Raw genomic sequence first — 11,775 nt, forward strand, 5'->3', positions numbered from 1 at the left:
TTTAAGAAATCACTAGAATGATTCCATTTACTGGACTAAATATAAATTCTCAAGAACAAATGTCATTTTACTATCAATTAAAATATATATAACCGAGCTAATATAGCTCTCCTACACTAAAAAAAAAGATATTTATAATTATATATAGAGAGATATAATAAGCAAATTAGGTATAATCATAATAATTAACCTAGGGGAAGTACGGCTCCGGAGGTGGCCTGAGAATCACGGTTAATTCCGTCACCGGTGATACTACTCGTTAGATCAACATCCAATCTAACGGAGGTAACGGTAGGTTTACGTTTCCGTTTCTTTTTCTCGTAAGGGATCCCACGAGCCTTAGCTTGACTATCTTTGACTTCCCTCAAGTAGATCCTAACGGCGCGTGCAGCAAACGGGTTCGAATCTGGCCGTCCGCCGTTTTCCTCGTAGGCAGCTCTAAGCCGTCCGATCAAAGCGTCGAGTGATCCCCAAGCTTGTTTGTGCGGACAAGGGCAAGAAGACGGTGGGTCCGGGTGTCCGAAGAAAGGACATGTAGACACGTGGACTTTGGTTTTCCCGAACTGGTCTAGGTACTTGAGGAACTCGAGCACGTGTGCGCCGCTGCAACGAGCTAGCGTCAAGGGTGGTTTGTGGTTTCTTAGGTACTGTAGAAACGTGTTCCAGTCCCGGCGTTTTTGTGACTCGTAACGGCTTAATTGCGGTGGTGCTGCTGACGTGGATGGGGATGAGGGAGTTGGGTCTTGTTGAGGTGACCCGGAAACGGCTGGTTCCATGATGGAGTGATTCTCTTTGAGTGGAGGGATTTTGTGAGTGTTTGTAAGAGCTTTTGAAGAGATATAGAAAGAGTATGTTTGAGTTTGGGAAATTTTGGATGGTGTGTGAAAGAGAAGAGAACAAAAGAGTGGAAATTTAGAAAATGTAGAAATCACGTGGCCAAGGTCCCTACCAAAAGTCCACCTGACAAGTTTTGCTGAATGGTAGATTTATAAAATTGGTCTCGACTTGTTAAGTGCGGTTTACATAAGTATATAACGCACCTCTGAATTAAAAAAGCTAGAGAGACAAACCAGACAGGACATCTATGTAGTAGATTCCATATAATAATGACTACTCATCATCATTTCAATTTTTTGAAAAAATTATCTGACAATTATTGTGTTATGTGTTTTTTGGTTTGTTCGGTTCATAACGCAGCTCGTAATGAACGACGTCATATATGATATGGAATGACCCGGTTATTGGAATCTCACCTAAAGTTGACATTTAAAGAATTGATAAGACTCCACCACCTTTATATGGAAAATGAAAGAAGCTACTAGACTTCTAAATTAAATCCCCCTGTATATACATTAAGCACACGCATAATATCATATTTGAATATGTGATGATGACACCAACACAAATAGTTAGGATGTAATTTTGCTTAAAGATTTTCAAACAAACTATTCATAAAATTTATTGTATTCTTCCGAGATATATATATATATTTTCTACCATATTATCATAAAGCCTTTATTTTCCCACACACCTTTATTACGCATGCCATATGATATAGTAGCACCGCCATAGTATTCACACCATTGATTAGTAATCTATATAGAATGGTGGATTTGATGAAAAAAAGATACCGATCACAATGTTATATGGTACTGTCTAACTATCATAATTAAGACGCAAAGATAAGTCAATATCGTAGTCCCCACAATGTTATCAAAAATATATAAAAGATGACTAATTTATTTGAATTATTGGTTTGGAAATCCGTTACCTCAAAACCAAAATTATTGGTTGGTTTCTTTGTTATTCCTTTGATAGGTGCTAATGAGTAAATGACCCACCCCGCACAAATCCAAATTTTTTACTAATAAAAGATATCTATAGACTAACAAAATAGATGCCTTATTTAAACATTTATAGATTGGTGTTGATGCGTTTGAAAACATTGACTAGTTTTGCGTTTGCATAATCTTCGCCAAATTTGGTGTTCAAACTTTTTATTTATGATCAGATCGTATATTTCATAAAACAATGTAATTTGTTTGTTTTTCGTCTTTGTTATCCATAGAAAACACGTTAAATTCATAAGTGTTCCGAAATGAATGATCTATCCGAAAATAAATTTTCAATAGAAACGATGCCAAAACAAAAGATACAAATGTTAGTCAACGTCTTCTTTTTTTTTTGGACAACCAGTCAACGTCTATAAATCAGACTTTCAACTTTGATTATTGATCGTTGGGCGAGTATGTGTATGTGTGCCACAAGTTCGTGCAAAGAGATATTAGAACTGTTTCTATATATTTTGAATGAAAAGAACTAATCCTATATAAGGTGATTTTAATATATGAGTTTAAATATATTAGTACGCGTGTTTGAGATTAAATTGTGTATCAATAGATGACTTTTTTTTTTTTTTTGCAAAACTATGGATCAATAGATAACTTGGTCCGTGTAGATAACTTGATCCGAGTGAGGATGACTCGATAGATGAGTGTGGTGGTAAAATCACGAAAGTGTTCAATTATTAAGAGATTGGAAAGGTATAATAGAACTACAGGAAAACCTCTATAAATTAATATTCAATAAATTAATATATTTTACTGGTCCTAAGTTGAATTAGTGTAAGAAATAACAAATTATGATAAATTAATAAGATAACATTTTTTTTTAAATCCCCATGTAAAATATGGTCCCAATAATATCATAAATTAATAATCATGTAAATTTACATATATATATATATATGCTGATATAATAATATATACTTCTCCTAAAACTCATATCGATAAAAAAATTGTTGTGTTGTATTTTCAACCTATAATGATATAAAATACTTTATTAACATGTCATAAAAATAGCAAAACTTTTTAATTCAATTTCTAGATATGCATCATTTTGATAAACTATTAAAATACGAAAATTGATATTTTCATAAATTAGAATTATTTATGTCATATGTATAAGTGAATTTGTCTATAGTATTTGTAATTTTTTTGTCAATAATATTTTCTAGATTTTACAAATTTAATTCCAAAATCATAAAATTTACAACATCTGAAAGTCTAATATTATTTTGCTAAAATTGTCTCAATTTTTTTTTGACAACTTGTCTCAATTGATATTTTAAAAAAAATTTAATTAAAAATATATCTAATAATTAATAAAAATATATCTAATAATTATTAATTATTAATTTACACAATAAAATAATTATTATTAATTTATTGATAAATTAATATTACTAGAAATTAATAAATTGTCATGGTCCCAATATTATTTTTTTATAGAGGTTTTACGGTATATGTGATGTAATTTTGGTATTCAATTTTAGAATTGACGAACCATTGGACTAATTTAAGAAACAAAGTAAATTGCAAATACTATATTTTTTTCGTCAAAAATTAATTATATTGATGATAATTTGGGCTACGTACTCCATACTCCTGCTTTTTTTTTAAGACATCCTTTTGATTTGGATGGATTGTGGGAATACATCATACACCACTTCTATTCCCCCCATTCCAGCAGTTGAGCTTGACCAAGCTGGTGTTGATGCTGAATTGGCCATTACGTATGCTACCTATGCGGAATGCTTCCTATGGTCAGTAACAATGGGCAAACGTTAGGGTATTTTGCAAATTATGATTATATCTTTGCCAAAATTACAATTTTAGATGGTGGTAAACAACATTAATCTATGAAAAAGTAACAAAAACACCAAAAATCCAGTCTCTTTTAATTTGTTCTTAAGAAAACTCTTTATTTGTGAAATAGTAGAGGGGATTTCTTAAAGTTACATTTACCAAGTTTAATGTAAGATAATCAATGATATTTTTATATTTTTATATGTATTATCTAATAGATGTATGAACTGAAATTGTTATACTTAGAAAAATAAACTAATAACTCTACATTCTTAGTTATTCATAGAATAGTATTTGTTTTTCAAATTATTTTTCTAATGACTAAATTACATAAATTTTATGCTATAGTTTTTGTCTGCTCTCTCTCAACAAACGTACATGTTAAAGTATGTTAGTTTTAAATACAAAGAGTATTAATTATAAACCAGTTACATGATTATTTCAGATATTCTTCTATATGTTGTTTTTATTTTTTTACTAGCAATCGATCCGCGCTACGCGCGGTAGTTAGATTAAAGTGTATTCCGAGTTTTGTTGTGTATATTTTTTTTGGGTTTTGTAAATTCATCTTTACGTTTGTTTTTGTATTTAATTTTGGTTGCTTATGTTGTTTTGTTGGATATTTTAATAAAAATATGTTTTGTAGTAAGTATAATTTAGTTTGCGGTTTTTAAAGGAAAAGTTGAGATCATCTTGTGTGTTTATAATGCTTTTTAAAAAAATTATTATTAGAAGTTAACATTGTTTAGTTGAAGTTGTTGTTTTGCTGTAACTGTTAATTGTCATTAATTTATTATTATTTTTCATTTTGTGGTTGAATTGTTATTTAATATTTTCATATGTATTTTGTAAACTGTTGGAGTAATTTTTTGTCAATGTTTTAGTGTTTGGAATGAAAAATATTATGGATTTTATTAAGAAAAATAAATAAAATAAATAACTTACATTTCTCTTTTCTAGGCTATTTTTTGTTTGTTTCATTCGGGCCCAATTTCTCTGTAAGGCTTATAATTTGTAGGTTTATTGGGCCATTATTTGTATGTTATTGAGTTGAAATTTATTTGTTCTTTTTCAAAATCCGATGTCCTCGTGAACGGATAGGAGAAGAGCAATTTTCCGATCTAGAGGTCTGTTTGAGGATTGAACTTATGTCTTTGATGCTCGTAATCGTTTTTTTTAGTCATTCCTATCGTAATCGTTTTCCTTTGATTTTTTTTTGGGGGGTTTGCGTAACAAACCCGTTTCCTATCGCAAACCCCCCAAAAAAAAATCAAAGGAAAACGATTATCCTTACTCGCTTTCCTTACTCGCTTCGCATCTGTTGGGATATTTGATTATCCCTTGTTGATTTTGTTAAAGGTGAATGTCAATTGAGTTGCAAATTTGATTATATGAAAATATGTTGGCTTATTTAGGTTTCCTAATTAAGTTGTGAGTTGTTTTGTGTTATTTATTGTAATTGTTTTTCCCGTTTATCCTGTGAGTGATTTTTTCGTTTGATGTGAGTTGTGTTTTGGGGAAAATTAATTTTCTTGTTTATCTTGCTGTAATTTTATAAAGTCCGGGTTGTTTTTTTGTTTCTTCGGTTGTCTTTTTCATATAATTTTGTGTTACGGTTATTTGATTATGACATTCATATATATGAATCTTTTTAGTTTATTAAATGTGTGTTCATCTCTTTGCGTCTTTGTCTTTGGTGATGGATTTGTGAAGTGCTGCCAAATAATTTTAATTGATTTCTAGTTGTGTTTCCTTGATTCTTTGAAAGTGTTGCTTGGACTGCCTTGTTTTGATATTTGAAATTTTAAATTATGATCAGTTTAATAGAAATCTTTAACTATATTATTACCACTAATAAAAAAATTATAGTATTGTTTTCTTATTTTAATATTTAATTTATTTTACATAATTATTTTTTATTTAAACTTTCGATTAATTATAATTAACAAAAAATATGCACTAAATGAATATTTTAAATTTACTTTAAAATAAAAAATTGAATTCATAGGATTTAAAAATAGTGATGGGTCTAGAGAATTTGAATGAAATAGTGTTAGGCCTACAGATTTTAGATGAAATTTAGTTGATCAGTTTGTCATTTGTATGATTGTTTAAAAGGTTTATTAAAATCTGTAAGGCCCATTAAATTAAAGAAGAAGTGGCTGACGTGGCAGCTGAGGTGGCTGCACCAGGAGTGAGAAAAGCTAACTTTATATATATAGATAGATTTTTTGGTGTTTTTGGGCAATGTGATATTATTGCATTAACTTTATGCATGTTCTTTTAATATTTTATATTATTTTTGGCACTAATCAGATCTTAGGTAAATTGATGTTTGGCATTATATTATTCTTTACACTAACTAGATATTTTATTTAATGTACATATAGGGATTCTTCATCTAATGAAGCACAATTCTTAAAAAAATATTTGTCATTATAGCTAGAAATTGCTCCAATTGTTAATTTGTAATTAAAATTTTTAGATTTCCATTTTTTTTAAAAGTCCATTTATTCTACTTATAACATATTATTCAATTTGTGTAACTTTTAGTTTTATTTTATTAAATAGAAAAGCAATATTCCAATTCCATACAATACAAAAGAATCCATAAAGAATTGACTAAACCGGGATATGGTCTACAAATTGTGACGCACGCGTGTCCTCCCGGTCTGGTCAGAGAATTTGCCGTCACAATCACGCGGAGACGAACGACAAATCAAAAACTTGAACCGCTAAACGACGTCGTCCTTCTATATTCCCAAACCAAACCGACCCCTTTCCTTCGTCTCCTAATAAATCTCAAGAGAGTTTTTTGCAATTTCAATTTCAGTTTTTTTCAGATCTCAAAACTTTTCCTCGTTTCCGATTCGATTCGATTCAATTCTTCTCTCGTCTGCTTTCCTCAAAGGTACGTTTCCATCATCTTCTTCCTTGTCATGGTTTCCCAAGTATCGTTTCCTGATTTAGGGTTAGGTATTTCAATTCTGATCGGAGTTTTTCCTATCTCGTCTTCTTGAGAAGCTGAATCAGTATCTTATCTACTTTTTGATTTATTTTTTGTTTCCATGGGAATTTCTCATGTTTTCTCCAGGTTTTTTCATCACTTTATGCTTCACAAGCGAGCTAGTGAAGCTAACGAGAAGAGCGATAACAGCATCGGTTCCGATTTAGCATCCAAGAAACGCCGTATCGATATCACTGATTCTTCTTCCGCGTCTGATAAGTCTTTGGTTGTAGCTTCTGGTAGTAGTAGTAGTAGCGTCGTTCAGCAACTCGACATGGCTTTTGGTAACTCGAATCGTCAGGAGATCGATGAGGATCTTCACAGTCGGCAGCTCGCCGTCTATGGTCGTGAGACTATGAGGCGTCTCTTTGCTTCGAATGTTCTCATCTCTGGGATGCACGGCCTTGGCGCCGAGATTGGTATGGCTCTCTTGTCCCTTTGCTTTAAAACTTGTAGAAATGTTGTTTCCGTATGCATCGTAATTAGATTCTATGAAGAATTGTGTCATCATCAGAACCTAGTCGATTTTACTCTCTAGTTGTTAAGTTTTTGTAATCATGATGATCTGTGATTCTTGCTATCCTTCATCATCCAAATAGTAGTAGCTTCCAGATGTGTCTTTATTTGTTTGATATCTTCCTTATTGGTGTTTCATTACCCTCCGGTATTCTAGTTTGCATGGTAAATTTGCACTGTTGCTTGTGTTCATGACACTTTTGTATCTATATCTTCTTAAGGTTTATTTCCCTTTCTCATAAGTTTTTTTATTCGGTTTTTTTCAGCCAAGAATCTTATTCTTGCTGGTGTAAAGTCTGTGACCCTGCATGATGAAAGAGTTGTTGAGCTATGGGACTTATCCAGCAACTTTGTTTTCTCGGAGGAGGATGTTGGCAAGAATAGAGCGGATGCTTCTGTTCAGAAGTTACAGGATCTTAACAATGCTGTGGTTGTCACTAGCTTGACCAAAAGCTTAACCAAAGAGGATCTTTCTGATTTCCAGGTTGGTAGACAACTCATTTGTCTTGTATATCTGGTCTCTTTTGTATACTGTATCATTTTGTAGATGACTTGTGAGTTTATGATAAATCTGTGACTGAATGGATCGCATAGGAGTGGTTGTCGTTACATATAAGAGATGATTGTCTCCGTAGGTGTTAGGCTGGTTCTATTGTTTATTAGTATTGATTGGGAAGATTGGTGTACATTTTTCTCATGGGTGTTTCTTGTTGGCTGGAATCCTGCTGATACATCTACTTTTGTGCGAAACAGGTTGTTGTTTTCTCTGACATAAGCATGGAAAGAGCAATCGAATTTGATGACTATTGTCACAGCCGTCAGCCTCCTATCGCTTTTGTTAAGGCTGATGTCAGGGGTCTTTTTGGCTCTGTCTTTTGTGATTTTGGGCCTGAATTTGCGGTTCTCGATGTTGATGGAGAGGAACCCCATACAGGCATCATTGCGTCTATCTCTAATGAGAACCAGGCATTTATTTCCTGTGTCGACGATGAGAGGCTTGAATTTCAAGATGGTGACCTAGTTGTTTTCTCAGAAGTTGAGGGTATGACGGAATTGAATGATGGGAAACCAAGGAAGATAAAAAGTGCACGGCCATATTCATTCACCCTTGATGAGGACACTACAAACTATGGAACATACGTTAAGGGTGGTATTGTCACTCAAGTGAAACAACCGAAGTTGCTGAATTTCAAGCCATTGAGGGAAGCTATTAAAGATCCTGGGGATTTTCTATTTAGTGATTTCTCTAAGTTTGATCGGCCTCCACTCCTTCACTTAGCATTCCAGGCACTTGATCATTTTAAATCTGAAGCTGGCAGATTTCCTGTCGCTGGCTCAGAAGAAGACGCTCAGAAGCTTATATCGATTGCCACAGCCATCAATACCGGGCAGGGTGATTTAAAGGTGGATAATGTTGACCAGAAGCTTCTACGACACTTCTCCTTTGGAGCCAAGGCTGTCCTGAATCCCATGGCTGCAATGTTTGGTGGTATTGTTGGACAGGAGGTTGTTAAAGCTTGCTCTGGAAAATTTCATCCTCTCTTCCAGGTTATATCTCTTTTCCATAACACTTGTGGGAACACATATATTGTCTTTGCATGCCAAGTTCCCTGTTCGAATTAAGAATTTTAAACACAAGAAATAAAACCCAAAGCTCTCTTTATTAAAACTAAATCGAACTAACAAGAGCGGAAGTTGAAAAACACCCAAGAATAAGACCAAAGCTCTCTTCATATATAGGTATATATATATCAGAAGGTAAAAGAAAGCTGTTTAGATAAAGTGATAAAGAAATTGAATCCCCAATAGTTTTCTAAAGCAAGAAATAGATATCCTAATGAAAAAAAGGAACACTAACTGTTAAACTGCTTCCCTTTTTCTAATGTTTATTTTCCTAGAAGATACAGCTGCTTACTCTTTTTTTTGCAAATGCATAGTTTGTATAGTTTCGTAAAATAATCTAATGTTGAACTTTTCCATTTTTCTATCAGTTCTTCTACTTTGATTCAGTGGAGTCACTCCCCACTGAACCTCTGGATTCAAGTGACTTTGCGCCAAGGAACAGCCGGTACGATGCCCAAATATCTGTATTTGGGGCCAAATTCCAGAAGAAACTCGAAGATGCTAAAGTTTTTACAGTAGGGTCTGGTGCACTTGGATGTGAGTTTTTGAAAAATATGGCTCTGATGGGGGTGTCTTGTGGAAACCAAGGGAAGCTGACAGTGACAGATGATGATATTATTGAGAAAAGTAATCTCAGTCGTCAATTTCTATTCCGTGACTGGAACATTGGACAGGCTAAATCCACAGTTGCTGCTTCTGCTGCTGCAGCTATAAATCCCCGCTTCAACATTGAGGCCCTGCAAAACCGTGTTGGCGCTGAGACTGAGAATGTATTTGATGATGCCTTTTGGGAGAACTTGACTGTTGTCGTGAATGCACTGGATAACGTCAATGCTAGGCTCTATGTTGACTCAAGGTGCTTGTATTTCCAGAAGCCTCTCCTTGAGTCTGGAACTCTTGGTACCAAGTGCAACACACAGACGGTTATTCCGCATCTAACTGAAAATTACGGTGCCTCAAGGGACCCACCAGAGAAACAGGCCCCCATGTGTACTGTGCATTCGTTTCCGCATAACATTGATCACTGTTTAACTTGGGCTCGCTCTGAGTTTGAGGGTCTGCTTGAGAAGACTCCTGCTGAAGTGAATGCATACCTGTCTAGCCCGGTTGAGTACACTAACTCAATGATGACTGCTGGCGATGCTCAGGCGAGGGACACATTGGAGAGGATTGTTGAGTGCCTTGAGAAGGAGAAATGTGAAACCTTCCAAGACTGCTTAACCTGGGCTCGACTGAGGTACTGTTGCTCTCTCTTAATGGTTAGGTTTATGGTAGTCTAGTCATAATTGTTATTGTAGAGTAAAAGAGAGTATGGTTTCTTACTCATGTGCTGCTTCGTTTCCTTTTTTTTGCTTTTGACATCCGTGTCATCAGGATTCATAATTCATTGAAAAAAATTGTCAGGAACTTAATAATTATTTTTTCAAAAACACTGGTAGGAGGCAACTTCATTGCTCAATAGGTATTGGATTTTCCTTAATATGTGTTTCATTTTTTATGTGACTAGGTTTGAGGATTACTTTGTGAACCGTGTCAAGCAATTGATATACACATTCCCTGAAGATGCTGCGACTAGTACCGGAGCTCCATTCTGGTCTGCTCCAAAAAGATTCCCTCGTCCACTCCAGTATTCGTCTTCCGACCCAAGTCTCCTTAACTTTATCACATCGACTGCTATTTTACGAGCAGAGACATTTGGGATTCCGATACCTGAGTGGACCAAAAACCCCAAGGAAGCAGCAGAAGCTGTTGACAGAGTGATAGTCCCAGACTTTGAGCCAAGAAAAGATGCAAAGATTGTGACTGACGAGAAAGCTACCACTTTAACAACTGCTTCGGTGGACGACGCTGCAGTCATCAACGATCTCATTGCTAAGCTCGACCAGTGTAGGCATAACTTGACTCCAGACTTCATGATGAAACCAATTCAGTTCGAAAAGGTAACTAACTATCTTCTAAAATTATTATCTCTCTCATATTGACTTGTCTTGTTTAGCAATGTTAACTGAGGGTTGTCATTTTGAATCTTAAATGTGTTTTTGTAGGATGATGACACAAACTATCACATGGATGTGATAGCGGGACTAGCCAACATGAGAGCGAGGAACTACAGTATCCCTGAAGTCGACAAGCTGAAGGCAAAGTTCATCGCAGGGAGAATCATCCCAGCCATTGCGACTTCAACAGCCATGGCTACTGGACTGGTCTGCCTCGAGCTGTACAAGGTCCTTGATGCAGGACACAAAGTGGAAGACTACAGGAACACATTTGCTAACTTGGCACTTCCGCTCTTCTCCATGGCTGAGCCGGTTCCTCCAAAGGTGGTGAAGCACCGCGACACGGCTTGGACCGTATGGGACAGATGGGTGCTCAAGGGAAACCCAACTCTGCGTGAGGTTTTACAGTGGCTGGAGGACAAAGGACTTAGTGCGTACAGCATTTCGTGCGGAAGCTGTCTCCTGTTCAACAGTATGTTCCCGAAGCACAAGGAGAGGATGGACAAGAAGGTTGTGGATCTTGCTCGGGATATCGCCAAAGTGGAGCTGCCGCCATACCGCCACCATCTTGATGTAGTGGTTGCTTGTGAGGATGAAGATGACAATGATGTCGATATCCCTCTCGTCTCTATCTACTACAGGTGAGAGAGAATCTTCAATCAGAAAAAAAAAAAATTGAAAAGAAAAAAAGAAACCAGACAGAAGAAGATGAAACTCGTGAGATCAAGTTTGTGTGTTTTGTCTCTTGCATCTGCCCTACGTATTTTCTTTTGGATGCTTTTGGGTGAGATGACTATTTTTACTCCGGGGGGATAGAATCCCATCTTATCAATCTCTCGTTCTATTTCTACTGTTTTTATGTACACTTCGTGGTGTGGTTTTACCCACGCATCAACCCATCTGAACATGTTTTGTGTCCAACGACTCTCGAGTTTTCCTTTTGCCATGTCTTGTTGCAGGTGTTGTTTCAAGGTAAAGAATCTGA

The 11,775-nt window shown here is 35.3% G+C and overlaps 1 protein-coding gene and 1 pseudogene across 2 annotated transcripts; one reads left to right on the top strand and one right to left on the bottom strand.

The window, feature by feature from the left end:
• LOC147943662 (protein LIGHT-DEPENDENT SHORT HYPOCOTYLS 6 pseudogene) lies at window positions 1-1,180 on the bottom strand (annotated as a pseudogene). Its single transcript, XR_015556770.1, has one exon. The product of XR_015556770.1 is annotated as a protein LIGHT-DEPENDENT SHORT HYPOCOTYLS 6 pseudogene (transcript).
• A 4,873-nt stretch (window positions 1,181-6,053) lies between these two features.
• On the top strand, window positions 6,054-11,711 carry LOC104786660 (ubiquitin-activating enzyme E1 1). Its single transcript, XM_087450007.1, has 7 exons — window positions 6,054-6,558; window positions 6,742-7,073; window positions 7,437-7,654; window positions 7,924-8,718; window positions 9,162-10,030; window positions 10,301-10,733; window positions 10,839-11,711. Exons 2-7 carry the CDS (start codon window positions 6,758-6,760, stop codon window positions 11,433-11,435), a joined length of 3,228 nt encoding a protein of 1,075 aa, XP_087306133.1. The 5' UTR covers window positions 6,054-6,558; window positions 6,742-6,757; the 3' UTR covers window positions 11,436-11,711.
• Window positions 11,712-11,775: the final 64 nt, after the last annotated feature.

Source organism: Camelina sativa, chromosome 5 (assembly GCF_030686135.1).
Source record: "Camelina sativa cultivar CO46 ecotype springtype chromosome 5, ASM3068613v1".
In the NCBI taxonomy this organism is placed as follows: Eukaryota; Viridiplantae; Streptophyta; class Magnoliopsida; order Brassicales; family Brassicaceae; genus Camelina; species Camelina sativa.